The sequence below is a fragment of the Polistes fuscatus genome, unplaced genomic scaffold, assembly GCF_010416935.1.
Source record: "Polistes fuscatus isolate 324 unplaced genomic scaffold, CU_Pfus_HIC Scaffold9, whole genome shotgun sequence".
Lineage (NCBI taxonomy): Eukaryota > Metazoa > Arthropoda > Insecta > Hymenoptera > Vespidae > Polistes > Polistes fuscatus.
Genome location: NW_025113173.1, coordinates 2,573,661 through 2,594,145, shown reverse-complemented (window position 1 = coordinate 2,594,145; position 20,485 = coordinate 2,573,661). Strand labels below are relative to the sequence as shown.

Genomic DNA, 20,485 nt, shown 5'->3' with positions numbered 1-20,485 from the left:
TGGGGGAGAACGTGTTTTAAAGCGAACTACTTTTTCAACGGCTTTTTATCGCGGCTACTTAATTCCCGTGTAAAAGAAAAAAAGTTAAAAAAAGAAAAAAAAAGAAAAAAAAGTAATTCACCATTCGAGTCGCGTGAACAAAATACAAAAAACCATTTACGTTCGTACGACACCTATTTTAAACGCACTAAATCTGACTCATAATCGTACGCTGCATCGACAAAATTCGTATTATTTTTCTGATTTCGTTTAAACCCAAGGAAAAGCTTCATTTTGTTTCTCATCTTGTTATTAGTTGCTAAAAAAGAAAAGAAAAGAAAGAAATCAACACATTGCATTCACATTGTTGCTGCTGCTGCTGTTGCTTGTCTTACAAAGAAACACAGAAGATGACTGAATAATTAAATAAATTTTCGTTAAAAAGAGATTGTTTTTTCCATTTAATTTTGCGCAGAACATTACATCATCTACGTTTTAAAATTAGACAAATGCAGACACAAAGAAAATTAAAGAATGATAAGTAAAGTATATACAATTAGCGGGTTGCCATATTTTACCTCCTCCACTTTCTTATTTGAAATCGTTTCACTTGTAATGCCACAACAATATATAAAATATTTCAAATTTAATTTAAGTTGTAAGAGTGGTATCATTGCTTATAATAATAATAATCGTAAATATTAGTCAATAGGAGTGCGCTGCACTAAAACAGGGTTACCATTAAATATAATGGAAAACCTAACCTAAAAACTAACACTTAAAACATTTATTGCTAAAGATAATTGAGTTAGCATTACTCTAGAAACGAATGGTCAAATAAGCTCCCTATACTTTAGCATTGAATGGCAACCCGTTGTATACAACGTTTAAAATATGTTTACATATTGTAAAAGAAGAATACTATACCCGAAAAAAAAATAACTAGGATTCAATGTGTTATGAAACATTGAACAGTCGACTTTTGAGATATAAAATCTCAAATCAAATAAAAGAAAGAATATAATAATATGATTAACACGTAAGTCACGTACAATTCTTTCTTATCTCTTGGCAGAGGACCTTTGGCGCTGAAAAGAAAAAAGGTTCAAAAGAGAGGAAGAAAGGGAGGAAGGAAGGAAGGATGGCAGGTGGAAGGAGTATAGCATCATCGTCTAAGCAGACGAAACATCGTCCTGCGCAAAGTTGGCCATCGTACGATTAGGGAGAATCAAGATAGAAAGGTGATTGGACAAGGAAAACGAAGAGAAAGAGAGAGAGAGAGAGGGAGGGGGTGATTCCTTCCATCCTGAGGATCGAGATGAGCGATCTACAGGCCACCCTCGAGTTCTCCCTCGAGCTCTGCAAATTCTACAATGTTGACCTCTTTCAACGAGGGTAAGGAAGAAAAAGAAGAAGATGAAGGAGTATTGAAAGTCTTCTTTGATTGCAATACTTATGAAAAAACGGTCTCCTACGAGTTCAATTCGTGTTGGGGAATCCCGTAGTAATATAGAAAATGATCACCTCGTATGATAAATATAAAAAAAAGAATCATCATCGGTTTTCTCAATTCACAAACTTTTTATTATTTTTTATTAGAAAATTCTTTTATCATTAGAAATAATTCTAGTCAGATGAATGCGTTAGGGGGGTTGATTAAACAATATTAGTTCGTGCCGTTTATTGTATTGTTGTTTTGGATAGAAACAATTTTTATCGTTGAAGTCAATAAAATTACATTATATGCGTTAATTTAAAAAAGTCAAGAACTGTTGGTTCAACCTAACATACATTCGACTTTATTTGTTCGTTTAGATATTACCAAATACGGACGGCTCTTCGAGTGTCGCCAAAATTACCGGTCAAGGTGGAAGTCAATCAGCTGCGCAATCGTGAGTGAGTTTTTTCGTCAGTATCGTAAGACCCGAGTAAAACTGATCGTTCAAATAGAATTCTCAGAGATGCGTCGATGCGACGATTCAAATGGATCTACATAATTACAAATATTTTTATTGAAAAGAAAAAAAAAAATTAACGAGATATTAAAAAAAAAGTGTCTCCAGTCAAATGGGTAATATCTTTTAATAATAGTAAATTGATCAAACACTAACAATCAGGAACGTTAACTTTGCTAGGGAAGAAGAGAAATCAATTTACTCGGGTCTAATCGAATCATCGTCACCCTATTCTCATTGGCCACTAGGGGAACGTAAAGAACCATCATTTTAGATTCGTTGGAGGCACCAGGCACGAGCAAACGCTTTCCAATCCTGTACAGAAACGAAGAGGTGACACTGGGTACATCGGTACTATTTCGAGCTCATGTGCTTGTACACAGTCACAAGATCGAGGAGGCCCTGTCTCGAACCCACTTCAATCTTGGCGTCGAACTATGGTTCAGCGAAAATACACAACCCGGAAATATGGCATGCGTGTCATCGAGGTGAGCACTTTAACGGCTGCTCTTACTCTCCCTCTCTCTCTCTCTCTTTCTTTCTCTTTCTTTCTCTTACTCATTTACAATCGGTTTATCTCGATCATTGTAGAGAACGTAGAAACTCATGGACACACACATATTACATATATACACATACATAATAGAGATAGAATACTATTTTACTAACACACGCATTAAAAACAAGACACATTGACGAACTTTCCAATGAAACGGACGAAAATCGATACTTTCGAACAGTCGTGTGCACTCCTTTCTCTCTCTCTCTCTCTCTCTCTCTTTCTCTATCGTTTTTTTTTCTTTTTTTTTTTGTTCTTTCATTATTCTCCGTTCGATTCCTTTTCAGGGCATTGCAGCTAAACTTCGCGCCAACGAAGGGCCTCCATTATCATCTCCCGGTACTCTTCGATTACTTTCATCTCGCCGCCGTATCCATCACGATCCACGCTTGCCTCGTGGCGCTTCATCAGCCGTACATCAAGTCGGTATTTTCTCTCTTTCCTTATCTATCCTTTTATATTATCACGATTATTTTTTGTGTATATAATTATTTACACTTTTTATAGTATATTGTATTATATATCGCGTGTGTTTCTTTTTTTGTTCCCTTGTCCCACGCGCAAACGATCAGGAAGAGCATCCTGCATTACGTTCAGAGTTGGTAAGTTTTTTCGTACTCTTTCTGTTTTTAAAAATGAATTGGTTTTTTCATGTTTTTTGTTTCAAACTGATTAAATAACGTGTATATATTATTTGTAGCGCACCGCGAGGTGGGAAACCATGGTTGCAGTTTAAACAGACGACAGCCAACAGCGAGAACAACGCAACCTTCGGGAACGTTGTAAGTTGAAACGTTAACGTAACTATAAAAACCTGGGTAAGCTTCATTGGTTTTCATTTCTCAATTGATTTATGATGACTTTTCGTTTATAAATCGTACAGGTTATTATACGACACCTACGTATAAATAACGACAATTTCAAATGACCCGAACGGAAAGTTCAGAGTGGGATGTGTTTGCGACCGGTGTTGCATGGAACGTATGTTACATATGAGTGACGTGACCGTATGTTTCGAAAGCCCAACGTCACATATATGTGACATTGTCCAATGGCCGTTTTAATTTAATGCATTACATATATGTGACGTATATAATAGTCTATAGAACGGACATTTTATCTATAGACACCAACTGTTGTGTCACATATGTATATATATGACATATTTATATAGAATGCTTATGTATCTACTTATTTATTATACTTTTACAAGTATATGAGTAAATATGTGATATGAAATATCGAATAAAAAAAGCTACGCTTCCGAGGCATGTGTTTTTTTCTTTTTTTTTTTTTCACAGTAAACCATTGAACCGACAGAAAATTGAATTTATTCATTTTGTCGACTCCTTGTGTAGGAAAGTACTACGAGGTGCGTAGGTTCGGCTACCAGGATGCAACACGCCAGATTGGTTCAACAAGAAGTTGCGAGATTACTTTTAGCTGCTAGGGAATCCCTGTTGAATGATCTGGCCGATTTAGCAAGGCTTTTACCATCTTGGCAGCAAAGGGCACTCGAGCTTGCACAGAACACGCACAAAGAGATTACCAAGGTTTACTTTTGTTTTTGATTAGACTAGTTTTGATGGAAATGTTTTTTGAAAATGTCATATCATGTGTTATCTCGATTAACAGATGATGGACACGGAAGAGGCAGATATAGCTCAGCTCTGTGCACAAAATATCGTCCTGTGGCAACACTTTTTGGAAGCTTTCTCAGGTCGCGAAGCTGTTCATCAACATCTCGCTAGAATTCATCATCAGTTGCGAGTGAGATTCTAAGAAACCTGTTGATTCTGATCCCAATTAATTGGGCTTATTTTTGTTGTTTTTGTTGTTGCTGTTGTTGTTGTTGTTAAACAACGATCGTTCTACAGGTTAAACGTTTCGCGGAAGGGTTCTTCGTGTTGGAAAATCCACGAACGTCAGCGGCGGGTTGTTACGATGCTAATTATCAGTCTTATCAGGCAGTGAGCGAGGCAGCACGAAGATCACGTTATCTTGCCTCGTTACCACCGTTACCAGTTCATTGTCCGGAATTGGATGGGGATCTCCATTCGTTGCCTTTGATCTTCGAGGATCAATATGCCGATATGCAACAGAGACACAGAAACAGTAGTAAGAAAAATTTAGATTAATATTGAGAGGAGAGTTATATTATATGTATAATATAATATAATTATATTATCTCTTTTTCAGTTCCCAGTATGGACGATTGTAGCTGTGGAATCGCTGCGATTCTGGGATCCAGGTCGATGGGAATCTGGTCACCGAGAAGCGAAGGTGCTGCACAGGACATCGGAGCGATGCATGCTAGGTTCGCTACAACCCCTTCGACTTTACCAGCCAGGCATAGCAAGTCTCTCGATCAGTTGGGTCCTGAAATGGCACCATTGCAACCAAGAACTTCGCCTAAGACATTACCCAGGTTTGTTAGATTCTCGTTTCGAATCCATAAATGATCCCCATATGAAAGTTTATCTTTGGCGAGTTATCTGGGAATAATTAATAAGTTTGTAACTTTAACTTAACTCGGCTTTAACCCAGATCGGTGTCGACCCAACTGTTTCCTAAACAACGTGGTGGAATGAGAAATGCGACTCCACCAGCGACAGTTCCATCGAGAGGAAGGCCAAGGTCAACGGTACCGTCCACCACCCTCTTCCCACCGTCTGGACAACAGCAGGCCTGTTCAGCGCCAAACCCATCATTGAGTTCCACTCCGGTGATACCTCTTCCTCGAGCCAAATCCACGCAGATGTTGGTGCAAAATCGACAACAAGTCGATCCCCAATCGACGTCCATCGGCTCGCTTCTCGTGGCAATGTTCCCGGAGCTACCATCGGACACTCGGCTGCCTGGTTATCGGCCCAACGCTAAATCCTGCGAACAAAATCTAACGGTACCCTCGTATATCAGAACGTTGGATTTGGCCCAACTGGCTGATTGCTTGAATACCGAGAGCAAGTCTTCTCACACGTCTGAAGGTATCATTTGTTTTTTTTGGCCATTTCTCTATGAAATTTATCCACGTGTCACGTTTTATACATCTATTGGATATTTCAATATTTAAATATATGGATAATATATATATCGAAATAGAAAATGATGCCTTTGAATATTTCCCGAACAATCAGAACAAACATTTCTATGTGTGTTTCGTTTTTATTTCTTTCAGACTATCATTCTTTGGATACCAGAAGGATACGATTGGAACCGAGGAGTCATCGATTGTTAACACGACAAGGGCTCTCAGGCAACGATCAAAATAACTTTCCTCTCGGTAAATCTGGTGCCAATGTTGCTGATGGTTTCTTGCACGAACAACAACAGCAACAGCAACAAGCGCAACCGCTTCATACAGCTACACTTGATAGGATAACGTATCGTGGAAATGCAAGGAAACAGGCACATCAAACAGGTAGTAAATACAATCAAACCAACGGATTGGATTCGCGACGTTATCATACGATCGGTAAAACGAGCTCAAGTCACGGACAATCCAATCGGGAAACGCAGGATTCGATAAACGGTGGCACATTGACTAGCAGTCATTCGTTGCTGATGGAACCGTTGTACAGAGTATCGAATTACTCGTCGACAACAACGGATTCATTTTTTTATCGAACAAACGGCACCAGCGGACGTACCCGCGACGAACCTGACCGACCGAAGAGACCGAAAAGTACCGACAGGCTCGTAGACGAGACTGATAGAAACGATTGTTGCGAGTTTAGGAGGGACAGAACGAAAAGGAAAGACGAAAGGGTGACTAAATCACCTCGTAATGGTGTTACGTTGTCGAGGTGTTACGTGGACGAGAAACAACAGAAAAGAGGTCAACGTGATAAAAGAACGATGGACTCGCCTAATGAGCCCTTATACGAAGTGATCACGCTCAAGGCCGAACCCAAAAGGGAAACCCGCGTCGAAAGAAGAAGGGACAAGCACGGTAGGAGGCCACATTCAGCGCCCGTATTGGACACCGAACGTCCTATTGAGGATGGTAGAAAGTGTGGTCATAGGAACAGGAAGCCTGCCCCGCCACCTGCAGCTTATCAGGATCCGGCTATGGCACCTTTGCCTAAATATCGTCATCCACCGCCAGCACCTACGACCAATGTTCTCGAAGTTGAGAATAATAATAAGATTATTCTGAAGGTAATTAATTTCGTATTTTCATTCGATGGTGAATCCATTTATGGAAATATTAAAATGTTTATTTAATATTATATCAAATTTTAGGTTGAACCGATAAAATCTCCTAACGAGATACCGGCTACAAACGGTAGAACACCGTCATCCGAAATATCAAGTACCGGTGAACAACCGCCCAACGTGAAAAGACTGAGATGTGCCAGCGTACCCGTGGCACAGAACAAAATCGTAGTCCCACGTAGCGCCGTTTCGCTACCATGCATGCCGATACGCGATAGCAAAGATAGCCTTAGCAACAATCTTCCCGTCATTCCAAATCCCCTTAGTCCGCCGTCCACTCGACCGAGTAGTCCTACGACCAGTTCGAGCTCCAGCAATTTGACGTCTGAGTGTTCAGGTTGGGTTAGCAGCGGTGACACCTCTAGCTCGGAACAAAGACGTAATGCGAGATTATCGAGCGAACAGTTGCGTCAGAAACTTTCCAAAATCGTACCGAAAAAGACTGGTCCAGCAAAGGAGAGTAGCAGTCCTATCGAACATTCTTACGAAGAAGTTAGATTGCCACCACCAAAAATGTTCCAAGACGAGCCACCACCTCCGGAAGAGTTTCGCGATCCACCAGCGCCCATCGACAATCCTCTTTATCACGTTTACGAGACGGTAAAGAGAACTAGGAGTCCCAAACAGAACAAGACAGCACCCTGTAGTCCTCAACGGAATCGAGAAAATGCGTACGGTGGTGGTACCGTCTGTTTGGATTGTTATCAAGAAGGCAAAGAACTTTTACAAAGTACCCAGGACGATTTGATCAACTTCAAAAAGTGTAAGGAAGAATTCAAGCGACAGATGAGCTTCTCCGGTAGGATTTACAGGTGTGTACAATTTGTATATTTTGAGGATCGTGCTTTTGGTCCCTCCGATACTCTTCTAATTCCTCGTATTCTCTCTTGAAATGAATCTTTTATTTCTTTCCGCTAACGCAACAGTGTTAGCACTTGTGTGCTGCTTCATCAGCACCAGCTAGCAATAGCCTGCTGCATTTTTTTGTTGTTTGGATTTAAGTTTCGCCGCCACACGTTTCTTCTGATTTTCTTTCTTTCTTTCATTCTCTCTCTCTCACTCTCACTCTCACTCTCATTTCCGAGTCCACCTTTCCATTCGTATTTTAAGTTCTCTTTATCTACCTTACCCTTATCTAGAGAACGCAAGGAAGCGCAGTATCGCTTCCATAAGCGTGCCCGTTCCTTCGGATACGGTGACCTTCTGACCCCGTCGTCGATTCAACCTTTAAGATCGAATGTGCCTCTTAGCGATTATCCAAGCCTGGCCTCGACCTTGCCGTATTTCCACATCAGCGACGAGTACCGATTATTCTCGCCGGAAGGTGCTCACCTAATCGTTTGCGTGCATGGACTCGACGGTAATGCAGCTGATCTACGTCTCGTCAAGACTTATCTCGAATTGGGTCTACCCGGGGCACACTTGGATTTTCTCATGTCCGAGAAGAATCAAGTAAGTTTTTTCTTTTTATTCTCCATAATCATCCCCTGTTTCTCTAATCTCAACATGGAAAACACAATTATCGATATCGAACAATCGAATTGTTTTCTAGGGTGACACATTCTCGGACTTTGACACTATGACGGATAGATTGGTCGCTGAGATTCGTCATCACATAGAAATATCGGGCTTGAATCCAACGAAAGTGAGCTTCATCGGACACTCTTTGGGGACCATCATTATTCGAAGTGCTCTAACACGACCACAACTTCGGCCACTTATTCCACGTTTGCACACCTTCCTTAGTTTAAGCGGACCTCATTTAGGCACTCTTTATAATACCAGTGGATTGGTTAACGCTGGTAAGTACGATTATTCTTAAAACAGTCCAATGTATATATATACATATACTTGTTTTATCTGATTTTATCTGATTATACCAGGTATGTGGTTCATGCAAAAATGGAAAAAGTCCGGATCGTTGCTTCAACTGGCAATGAAGGACTCGCCGGACGTCAGGCGTTCCTTCATGTTTCGTTTAAGTCAGAAAAGCAATCTGCAAAATTTCAAACACGTACTTTTGTGCGGAAGCGCTCAAGATCGTTACGTACCGCTTCACTCGGCGAGAATTGAACTTTGCAAGGCTGCCGTACGTGATCCGTCCGATCAAGGTATTGCAATATTTGACTTATACAAAAATTCTTTGTTTTTTGTTTCTTCAATCGAGTTTTTTTTTAGATACACACAAGCAAGGATACATCAATTATTATACGACACAACGCACATAGAAAAATATCATTTCGTTGTAGATATTAATTATTAATCAACTAACTCGTATGCAATTTGTGTCAGATTTTGAAAGGAAATTATTGACAATATTTTTGATTTTTAGGGGCAGCGTATCGCGAGATGGTGCACAACATACTCTATCCCGTGGTGTCGGCATCCGGTGTGAGTTTGGTCAGATACGATGTCCATCATGCACTACCACCGACAGCAAATGCACTTATCGGCCGAGCAGCTCACATCGCCGTCCTTGACTCCGAGCTTTTCATCGAGAAATTTCTCCTAGTTGCTGGTCTTAAATATTTCAGATAAGGGAACATGCAACAACATGATGGGATCGAACACATTCGCGAATCCAATAATTAATCATTCATCGTTCATTTACATGGGGATGCGTACTATCACGATTTTCGATGTGTACTATTCCAATTAAATAATAAGTTAATAGGAGCAACGCGAGCGCCAAAAAGAATGATGAAATTATTAATGAGAAAGAAGATATTAAAGAAACGAGAAAAAAATATATGTTTAGAAGTGAAACGATTGAAATGAATTCAAATAATAATTAATCCGTTTCTGATTGTAAGTATGTGAGATGCCGCACGATAATAAGGTTAGTTCGATTTAAATGACGAAGAAGATGAAGAAGAAGAAGAAGGAGATAAACAAACAAAAATAAAACGATTACATTTTAATTAATAAAGAGAAAAAAAAAAAGTAAACGATTTTTTCCCCCGCGATCGAATCGGTTCGAGAAAATTTTTTTTTCCGGCCTAGCTCCCCGTCGTATTACGATCGAACAATTTTTAAGAAAGTTGCAAACGAAGAAAAAAAAGAAAAAAAAGAAAAAAAAGAAAGAAATTCTCGAATATCATCGCGACGAATCCTCGTAAATTTAAATGCCAATAATTTTCATCGATAATATCGCGAAAAAAGTCATACGTAAACCTTAAACAAATAGGTTAGTTTAATAAGACCATCGATCGAACGTAATTGGTTCAACATTGGCCAATCTGTGCGTTGCAACATATAATATATATAAATACGTTCGTATATAGTTTTTCGTGTTTTTTTTTCTTCTTTTTAAAAATTTCGCAAGAAAATAATAAAAAAGAAAAGAAAAAAGAACTCGCGTAATCGATTCGCGACATTCAGTCGCGATTTAAAATATTTAAATACTTGACATACTTATCGCGTATTAAAAAGTATGTAGACAGTGTTTCGCTGACTCTTATCAAATAAATAATTCATTAAGGAAAAATTCATTTATTAATGATAAACATTCATTTTTATAATTCATTTCAATTCTCGTTAACTTTTACACAACGTTAATTGAAATTTTTAATCTAATCAGATTAAACGTTTTTCATCGCGAAATCGTAAAACGTATTCAAAATAATCGAGCCTCGCGTATCCACCGAATTTATTCTCTATAAGTATTCATCGAATTTATAAATAATTCTTATTACGTATGAGATTCAAATTATACTAAACCCTTCCGTAGTCCCCATCTGACTTGGAAATTACATATCGAAATTTTGTCCGTTTAAATGAATTTTTTCTCAATCAACCCCCTCTCCCCAAATTTAATAACGTTCACATATTTTCTCTTTTCACTATATTCAAAATAAATTGAATAATCATTGAACACGAATTATTTATTCGTATTCAAAGTATTGAACATTATTTATCTTACAATTTATACAAAATTAATTTAACCTATATACAGAGGGTGTCAAACAAATATTTAAAATTAATTCTAATTGTAAGTGTTTCTTTTGTGAAGAATTATACTTCCATTTTTTTTAACGTAAGAGTCAGCGATTCGCAGGCGTATTTGAAAGAAAAAGAAAAGAAAAGAAAAGAAAAAAAATTTAAGATTTAACAAAAAAAAAAAAGAAATTAAGTAAAAAATAAAAAATAAAAAGTACGAGAGAAAGAGAAAGAGAGAGAGAGAGACAGACAGATAAAGAGAGAGGAGTAGTTTGGGAGAATGAGAGAGATAGAAAGAGAGAGTGAGAAAGAGAGAGACAATGCTAGAAAATGCATTTGTCTAGCAGTTAGGAAAGTTACGAAACGCATGTCAATTGTTAACCTCAGATAAGTGTGAGTGCGTCCCGTGCGCGTGTTAAAAAGAGAGAGAGGATGGATGAACAAACAAACAAACAAACAAACAAACAAAAAATAAGAAAGCGTAAGAAAAAAAAGTAAAATGAAATAAAAAGGACGATGGACGAGAAGAATAATTAGAAGAAAAAGTAAAAACGAACAAACAAACAAACAAACAAACAAACAAACATACAAAGAGAAATAAAAACATAGAAGAAGAAAAAGAAGAAGAAGAAGAAATAAAATAAAAATAAGAGAAAGACAACACACAACACGAATTAGTGAAATATAATTCGTATATAATATAATTCGTAATAATATTATTCGTTGGTGTGTTGTTGTTGTGTTGTTGTATCGCACGACGATCGGAAGATTAATTATAAACGCGAATATAAAAAGAAAAAAGAAAAAAAAAAGAGATTGATAAAGAATTTTGTAAGGAGCTTGACTAAAAAACGAGCTTTGACGAAAGTTTGCTTGACGAACGGAATAATAATAATAATAATAATAATAATAAAAATAACGCACGCGCGTCTTTGATATAGAAAAGAAAGAGACAAACGAAAGTTTTGTTTCGTGTGGGGCTACAAAATTGTTACGAAAATGTAATAATATTTGAAGAATGGACAACAAGATGAGAAATGAGGAGGATAGGAAAGAAAGGAAAGAAAGGAAAGAAAGGAGAAAAAGGAGAGAAAGGAAGGAAGGAAGGAAAAAAAAAACGTTTCAGGTATATGAAATCCCTCCAATACTAGATCTCAATTGCTCGTATATAACAATCTACGAAGAATTATAATTAATTAAATAAAAACTTCGACCACAAAGCGGACGTTCTACAAAAAGAAATACGCCTATTACGATCGATCAATCGTCGTCGGAATGAGAGAAAAAAAAAAAGGAAAGGAAAGAGAAAAACAGGAAGAAAGAGAGAGAGAGAAAGATGGAGGGGTGGGGGAAAAGTGAAAAAGAAAGAAAATAAAATAGAATTAAAAATTAGTCAAATGAAAACGATAAAAGTGGAAAATGGCGTTGTAGTGTACATCATCGTCTCGTAGCTTGTCGATCATTAATTGTATAATTAGCTTTTAATTAATTATCGCTAAACAATAAGACTCTTGATAAGACTCTTTAAGTCGTCGGTGCTAAGTATCGAAAACTTTCTTTCTTTCATTTATATTTTTTTGCTTATTATTATTCTCTTCTTCGATAGTATTAACAATTATTTATTATTTATGTATAGTTTTTTTATTCGAGAGATCAATTCGTTCTGTTCTTTTTTTTGTTGTTATTTTAAATCGTAATATTTAACCCCTTGGCATAACGATGACACACATCTTAGATACGTCATATTTTTTGTTTTGTTTATATACTTTATAGAATTAATATTAATTTATTTTGTAATAATGGTATCTCGTTAACCCTTTAACTACGATTATGGCAACTATTGCAACAGTTTGCATACGAAAAGTAGTTTGGAAATTGAAAATATATTGTATACCGAAAGAAACGTCTGTTAAAAATGGAATTATATTATTTTCCATTATTTATACAGCTTGTACAATTGTTTAAACGATGAAAATAAGTTAAATGTGTTGAAAAATATGACTTATATATATATTCGAAAGCCACTTTAATAGCTACAGGGTTAATATTCATTATTATTATTGTATAAATGGTTTGATTAAATTAATATTTAGCCGTGTAAATATTTCGTTATATTTTTTCAAACTTTTATAATTGTTCAATCTCGTTCAACATAATGAAATTTCATATTTTTGTAACACGTCGAATTCTGTGATTTGATTTTCATGTGTCAAGGGGTTTGTGTAAGAAAACTTTGAATGAATTGAATTCGATGAATGACGAAAAACAATATCGTTCCTTTTAATCGCGAGTGTGTGTGTGTTTTTGAAAACAAAAAAAGGAAAAGAGAAAAAATAAAATGGAAAGAAAGTGAGTTGCAACCAAAAAATGAGAAATTGTACGCGAATTTTCATTCGATTTCTTTTAAGATATAGATTAAGTTTAACTGTAAATTTCTGACAAAAGAGACCCAGTTTAAATTCAACTTCCTTTTTCAATGGGCTGGTATCCCATGTAAAGAAAGAGTAAAAAAAAACAGAAAGAAAACGTGTATGTATGTTAACGTTTGTATGCGTGTACGTATGTACGTATGTATGTATGTATGTATGTATGTATGTATGTATGTATGTATGTATGTATGTACGTATGCATGAGAGAGAGAGAGAGAGAGAGAGAGAGATACATTCTTAAATAATTATTATACGACCATACGATAAAAAAAAATTATATTAACGATTTTTAAAAGTCATTAATGGTAACGATAATTACATATTACACGAAAAAAAGAAAAAACGGATCGATTATTATTAATGAAAATTAAACAAAATGTTTCTTTCGTTTTCTCGTTGTCCGACGAAATGAAATGAAAAATTACATTGTTAAAAAAAAAGAGAGAAAAAAAAGAAAATAATAAAAGATAACTCAGCGACCGCAGTAAGAAAAAAGAAAAAGAGAAAAAAATAGGAAAATGTATAAGAATAGATACGAGATTGAAGAAGAAATATTATGAAAACGTAGGATTATGTTAGAGAATGATCTTATTTATGAAATAATTTATTTAACTCTCTATAGTCCTGCATACGATTTTTAAAAATCGCAAATACGTATAAAATAAACTATTTCTTGTTTCATTTAATTTTGTTCAATAATAATAAGATACACGTATCTTAAAATAAATTTGTCTGTAACTCTTTTATCAAATTTAATTTCAAAAATATCGCAGTAAATCTGATATTTTTTAAAAGTCTTTTTTTTTATATATATTATTTGATTTTTAATTATATTTATTTAGATTTCAATATAAAGCATAACTAAACGTACTTTAAAAATTTAATTCGTTATTAATTTAATGTTTTTTTTTTTCTGCAATAAAGAAAAATCTTCGGACTGTAGGGTGTTAATTCATTGCAAAAAAAAAACAAAAAATGAAAAAAAAAAGATAAGAAAAAAAAAAAGAAAAATCACGTGCCACAGGAATTTTCATTAAATTCTTATCAAATATAATTGATTGCTCGCGTATTCGTATATGAGTATCCTTGCATTCGTAATATCGTATCGAGAATTTATTATGCATACGTGTACCTTGCGAATTGACATTACACATGTAAGTCAATATATGTATATTACATAATATACATATATATATACATATATATATACATATATATATAATATAAATCTAACTTTTTTCGCGCGTAAATTTTTTTTAATTTCTTAATCATCGTTAATCAACGTATGGCACAATTTTTCTAACCGGCTCGTATACATTGACGAGAATGAAGAATTTGAAAAAAAAACTGCCACCACGAAGAAAAAACGATCCGATGATAACGATTTTAACGATCGATAATCGATCAATCGATCGATTGATTATCGATATACGCGTGTCCATCTATAATATATGTAAATTATATGACACACGCGTATATCATTTATTAAACCGCGATGAATAAATAAAAAGAATTAATAAAGAAATATTTCAAAAAAATAAAAAAGAAAGAAAAAAAGAAAAAGAAATGACAACATTTGCATTAACAATTTTAGAAGGAATTTTACTTGACGGATTTTTCTCGACATTTGAACGAACCGATTGTCCAAATCGGAAATCCTCTTTTTTTCTTTCCCCCTCCCCCCTACCACCCCAATTGTGTTTAACCAATGAGATCACAAAAGTATTTGTCAATACAAGCAGTATGTACGATTTTTGTGGAATAAGAACGTGCATCACGTGAGAGGGATTTGAGAGAGTGTGTATGTGTATACGTGTGTGTGTATGTGTTTGTGTGAGAAAGAGAAAGAAAGAAAGAGAGAGAGAGAGAGAGAGAGAGAAGCACAAGAAAAAGTAAAAGGAGTTTGTCGTTAAGGGAGAAACACCAATGAAGATGTAATAATGTATACACTATACATAATATATGAGTACATATGAGAAAAAAAATGAAATAAATCTATACATAAAGAGATAGATTAATATAAAATTTTAGATTTATTTAATGGACGGTAAATTAGATGCATCCCGACAACCCGATTGTGTTCAATATTCTAATTTTTATTCCTATTTATTATTATTTATATATATATTATTATATAAATATATATCAATATATATTATTATATTATAAATTATATTAAATTATATTATAATTATAAATTATTATATAAATATATATTAATATATATATATATATATTAATAATATATATATTATTTTAATAATAATATAATAATATATATATATTATTTTATATGTGTATTTTATTTATTTTTATATTTACGAAGATATATATCTTCTCTTAATTTATATTTTAAGAAAAAAAGAAATGGAATATATAAAATCAATCCAAGATTTTCAAACAGCGGAGATATAATTTTATTAATATCAATAAATATTCTTTTTCTCTGATTACATAACAATCACGATAACGAACAAAATTGAAATGTAATATATTAGAAGATTAAAAAAAAATGTTCAAAATCATTTTCCCCACTCGCTTATCTTCGAAATAAAAACAGGTCATTTTAAAACGCTACGGATAAAATTCATCCTGTTCGTATTATAATCAGAGAAATTAAAATTAGAGTCGTGTCGTGTGTAAATTTTACAAACGTTTAAAAGAAAAAAGAAAAAAAAAAGAAAAAAAGGAAGATAAAGAAAAAGATTAAAAAAAAAAACAGTATATATCATAAAACGACATAATTGCGATCGATTGATGTATAAAAAAAAAATAAAAAAAAATAAAAAAAAAACACATTTGAGAGTAAATAAAAATTCTTTCACGTTAGATTATTTTTTAAAAGAAAAAAGAAAAAATGTTTGTTTTACGCTTGCGTTATACGTGCTGCTGCTGCTGCTGCGAATTTTGTCGTCAATAATTTACGAAATAATAGTTTAAAAAAATCATTCGATATATAGAAAATATCATCGTTGTTCTCCTGTTAATCGACGTTACGAAAGATTTTCTTGCTCCTCGTCGTTAACGTCGTGAAAGTTTGCAACAACACCCTCGGCCATACCATCGATTGGTCCAGCAGCATCCCTACCAACAGCTTCGTCTATGATCATAGCAACATTTGTCTCGGTAGGACCTTCTCCTGCTTGATCTGGTTTACCTCGACTATTCGTAGTAGCTTGTCCTAAATATCAACGACAAGATTTTTTTTTGACAATAACTCGAACAATTACAAAATTAAAAAATCCCATTTATATTTATAAACTCTAAATTATCCTGATTAATTTCATAAATTCTTGTTCACACAATCGTTAATGTTACGTTACGTTATAAAATTAAACATTCTTTTTTAATTTATTATTTCAATCAGAAATACCAACAGAGTATTACCCTTGGTAAAAAAAAAACACATCTGACGATGAGATACAACAAAATAGGGATGAGATTTATTGATAAAATTCGAATATAAACGCAAGGATTATTTTGCACGTGATTATAAATTGCTACAGATATAAAACGGGACTATCCAACGGTGTGTAATAAATTACGAGCCCAACGTAAAATCGTTAACTTCCTTAAAACATATATACATATATACATATATATTTGTATTAACCCTATTTGCTTGCTAACTATTGTTAAAATAAATATATATTTCGCGTGCAACCTAATATAATTAATTTTCTTTTTGCAAATGTATGCCAAAAGGAAGTGAGAAAGTTAAAAAAAAAAAACTTTCAATGTAAAATAAGATGGTAAAGTTACCTTGACCAAGATCTCGTACTTTGCTCAGGTAAGAATAATCTCGTGCATTCGAGAGACCGGATATAACACAGGCACTAAGTGCACTTCGATTTAGATTCATCGGTGATGCATCGTACCATTCGTTGTTGTCCGCATCGTAACACTCGACGTAAGCAATCGTAGTCGTACCTGAGAAAAAATACTATGACTTGTGACCTAACAACAATAATCTAAATGAATCAATATCCGAAATCAAATGAAATTAATCCTTAAACTGACCGTTGAAACCTCCAATGACGAATATCATGTCGTCGAGTATAACCGTGGCAAAATTACTCCGCGGACTGAACATTTCCGTGACTTCCTGCCAATTCTCGGAATTGTTTGGACTGTAACGTTCTCCTAAAAGGAGATCAACGAGATGGCTAGAGAAAAAGGTAGAAAGGATTTACCTAATTATCGCTTGGATTTCGAAGATATCGAAGAAACCTTCACCGGAACTTAGCCTAATGAAACCATTGAAGCCACCCAATGCGTAAAGGCTATCGCGAAAGGCAACCAATGAGACACCGGATCTAGGACTGATCATTGATCTAATGTAACTCCACTGATTGCTTTCTAGATCATAGACCTCAGCTGAGTCGAGAATTTCTTGACCATTGAAACCACCGACGATGTAAATTTTATTGTTAAGTGCAGCCGCACTGGCATCTGAACGTTGTCGATTCATCGACGATATCATTTCCCATTGATTCTTCTGTGGCTCGTATCTTTCGGCTGAATTCATTCTGGTCCTTCCATTGTATCCTCCCAACGCGTAAATCTTGCCACCTTTTTGTTTGTTTTTTTTCAAAAATGTTCGTTACATCAGTTCGATAATTTCTTGATATCAACGTTTTAGTAATGACAATTTGTAATCGTGTAATCCCTCACCATGCGTACAAACGCTAACGTAACATCTAGCGTGATACATGCAAGCTCGTTCACGCCATTCCTTTGTCACCGGATCGAAACATCGTACCGTGTTGAAATGTTCGTTCCCATCGAATCCTCCAATCATGTAGATGAGATCATTTAAAGCACAAATCCCGTGATAAGCTCGTGGTGTTAGATCCGTGCTTACCGATAGAAACCATCTGTCAGCTCTAAAGTTGATATTTATACAGATGGTGTGTTATATGATTTTTAGGATATGTGTTTTGTAATAATTTGATCATTTTCTTCTAAATTTTTTTTCTCTTTTTTTTTACTAGAAAGTCTAATCGTTTGAATGACAATCCAATCAATATTACCTAGTGTCGTAGGTCTCGACGAAACTAGTCGGAGAACCGGCACTCCAGCCACCAATCGCAAAAAGGATTTCGTAGGGTACTCGTGGTCTCGACAATGGATTCCTCATGTCGATTTCTCCATTCTGTTTGCTATCCTGTTCGGTTAAGTAAGTCTTTGCTGACTGTAATATTCGTTGACAGGCCTAGAACGAAAATAACTATTCAAATAGAAAACCCGATTTTGAAATAATACTCTTTTTTTTGTTGTTCCACCTACTTCGTCTTCCCTAACGAATTTCCAATTGAGAACGTTGTCGAGAAAATAATTGTAACTCATAGATCCGTAACGAATGCATTCTAACAATTTTGCCAAGTAAATCTTTCTTTCATCTATTTTATACTCGAACCAATTTTTAACAGCCTCAAATACTATTTCCTCGTTTTTAACGTTCAATTCGTCGTCCAACAATATCGATTCCAATTCTTCCGGTTGTAATTCCTTGAACTCCGAGCTCTCGTAAAGTATTTGTTTGAAATGATGACGAATGTATCTCCTACCTTTATCCTCGAGATCCCGACAGAAATAATGACGAGCAAATTTAAATATTCCTATCGAAAACGGATAAATATTATAGAATATCGAGAGATTAGTTTAATCTTATCGAGTATGGTATGTATACCTAAACAATTATCCGGCTTGAGTTCTTGCAAGAGAAACTGACAACAGAGTTGAACGACCCCGAGTACTTCGAATTGATCTGCCAAAGGTAGAAGTTGTTCAACGTTGTCAGCGTTTACGTTGCAGGTGCCAGTGTAAGCATAATCGAGGATCAGAGCAAAGATTTCGCTGGGAACCGAATCGATAACTACCTCGGTAGTCTCACTTTTTCCACCCTTGAGACTGTTAGTGAATAGGGCTTTGAAGTAAGGACTAACCGCGGAAAGTATGGCTCGATGAACAGGAAATAACTCGTCCTTGGCACACCTGATGGCACCGTCGCAAAGCTGTCTATTCGCTCTAAACAACAATAACAATAAAATAAATGAATCGTTCGTTGATTATGCCGTCTTCTTGGGTGTCTTCTTCTTTATCAAAAAAAATAAAAATAAAAAAGGATATTTTTTAATTCGTATCATCAAATCGATATTATTCTAGCACCCATTAAGCATATACGTATAATTATTATTGGCCAATTGACAAAAGTACGAATAATAATCACGCGAATAATCAATCCTGCGTGACTAGGTCTAAAGAAATAACCTAAGTTCCGACCAGACAACCGGGAACTCGACGAGGGCGTAATTGGAGGGGAGACAAACGCACTTCCTCACTCTGGCGGTTTGTTTTCTCTTGCACTGTTTCAGTGCAAGAACAGCTGTAGTATGGAAACGACGTCTCGTTATATTAGATTGGGCAACTATAGTATCCTGAACGTCATTCTGACGTAATTGTCCATCGGCTCTTGGCCTTGAACCGAGTCGTCGACCTGGTAACGACGACAGCAATGGCCGTAGAATAAACAATGGATTTCTTCCTTGTCTTCCTCTACTACTTGCACCAGTACCACCGCGTCGCCGATAAATTCCTCTTAAATCTTCCTCCCTAGAATCCTCTTCGCTTTCGTTATCAAAGCCAGTCCAAACGTAACCGCGGAGACTCGCGGCCATGACAGACGAAGCCCGAAAATTTCCACATTTGTGTTTATCCGATTTTATTTCCTAACTCGATTGATCGATCACAGCTGTATGTGTGTATGCGTGTGTGTTCGTGAGAGAGAGAGAGAGAGGGATTCATTAATCGAATTCAATTCATATCTTACTTCCGACTGGATCCTTCCATCTTGAATATTTCATCGGAAATGAAAAATTGATTTTTTTTTCCACTCCTATATCTCTTTTTCTTTCTCTCTCTCTCTCTCTCTCTTTACTCTTAGGTCGTACGTATGTAACTCGTAAATTATGGAACGAGGGTGAGCCGGGGAAAAATTGATGACTCTTCCCAACGTGAAAGTAACCTGCTAGGTAAACTCACATACCTTTCTTCTTTTTCCTCGATTAAAATATATCCAACGTTTCAATACAAATATAATTCGATTATAATACATATTTCCCCCCGAACGAACGAGTCTTCTCTGCCAGATCAATGTTTCGTATTAACAAAATTCTAATAAATAAATAAAAGTAAAAAAAAAAGAATTCTTACCATCGTCGATGATATTTTTGCATTTATCTCGGTACAGACAGATTTATAAAGAATAAATACGCATACTTATGTGAATATTTTCACGCTTGTTCACCAAATAAATAATAAAACAGATAAAATGATTACAAATAAGAGAATAGGATTGATGAATAAGAAGAAGAGGGAGGGTTAGGGGGGTTGGGTGGGGGGAG

General features: G+C 35.3%; 2 protein-coding genes across 5 annotated transcripts in view; one reads left to right on the top strand and one right to left on the bottom strand.

Annotated features, from left to right (window-relative positions):
- The window catches only part of LOC122525548, a 28,956-nt gene extending 19,383 nt beyond the window's left edge, over positions 1-9,573 (top strand). The window contains exons 2-18 of one of the 3 annotated variants that reach the window (XM_043648409.1): positions 1,055-1,374; positions 1,795-1,871; positions 2,209-2,422; positions 2,781-2,915; positions 3,066-3,095; positions 3,194-3,275; positions 3,852-4,046; positions 4,129-4,263; positions 4,371-4,611; positions 4,693-4,921; positions 5,041-5,480; positions 5,672-6,654; positions 6,739-7,523; positions 7,851-8,163; positions 8,264-8,513; positions 8,595-8,822; positions 9,044-9,573. In XM_043648409.1, coding sequence (XP_043504344.1) covers positions 1,298-1,374; positions 1,795-1,871; positions 2,209-2,422; positions 2,781-2,915; positions 3,066-3,095; positions 3,194-3,275; positions 3,852-4,046; positions 4,129-4,263; positions 4,371-4,611; positions 4,693-4,921; positions 5,041-5,480; positions 5,672-6,654; positions 6,739-7,523; positions 7,851-8,163; positions 8,264-8,513; positions 8,595-8,822; positions 9,044-9,249 — 4,620 coding nt within the window. In that variant the 5' untranslated portion in view covers positions 1,055-1,297 and the 3' untranslated portion in view covers positions 9,250-9,573. The remainder of the gene's footprint in view (positions 1-1,054; positions 1,375-1,794; positions 1,872-2,208; positions 2,423-2,780; positions 2,916-3,065; positions 3,096-3,193; positions 3,276-3,851; positions 4,047-4,128; positions 4,264-4,370; positions 4,612-4,692; positions 4,922-5,040; positions 5,481-5,671; positions 6,655-6,738; positions 7,524-7,850; positions 8,164-8,263; positions 8,514-8,594; positions 8,823-9,043) is intronic. The other 2 variants (XM_043648410.1, XM_043648411.1) reach the window with 2 other exon arrangements.
- A 6,332-nt stretch (positions 9,574-15,905) lies between these two features.
- Positions 15,906-20,435, bottom strand: LOC122525560 (kelch-like protein 10). 2 transcript variants are annotated; one of them, XM_043648437.1, is made up of 9 exons: positions 19,353-20,435; positions 18,772-19,109; positions 18,369-18,700; positions 18,113-18,294; positions 17,754-17,965; positions 17,316-17,651; positions 17,100-17,222; positions 16,842-17,009; positions 15,906-16,260 (listed from the first exon to the last, which is right to left on the bottom strand). In XM_043648437.1, the coding sequence occupies exons 1-9, from the start codon at positions 19,757-19,759 to the stop codon at positions 16,073-16,075; spliced, it is 2,286 nt and encodes a 761-aa protein (XP_043504372.1). In that variant the 5' UTR covers positions 19,760-20,435; the 3' UTR covers positions 15,906-16,072. The 2 variants fall into 2 exon arrangements, 1 of the variants encoding a protein (XP_043504372.1); XR_006305819.1 differs by lacking the exon at positions 15,906-16,260 and having other exon boundaries at positions 16,918-17,009; positions 17,273-17,651.
- Positions 20,436-20,485: the final 50 nt, after the last annotated feature.

Bases quoted from the DNA above. Each gene is read 5' to 3' on its own strand.
- LOC122525560 (XM_043648437.1), bottom strand. From the start codon at position 19,759: ATGGCCGCGAGTCTCCGCGGTTACGTTTGGACTGGCTTTGATAACGAA. The intron at 17,966-18,112 runs GTAATATTGATT...TATCAACTTTAG, and splicing joins GTCGAGACCTACGACACTAG to AGCTGACAGATGGTTTCTAT. The intron at 17,223-17,315 runs GTGAAGGTTTCT...ATCTCCTTTTAG, and splicing joins TTTCATTAGGCTAAGTTCCG to GAGAACGTTACAGTCCAAAC.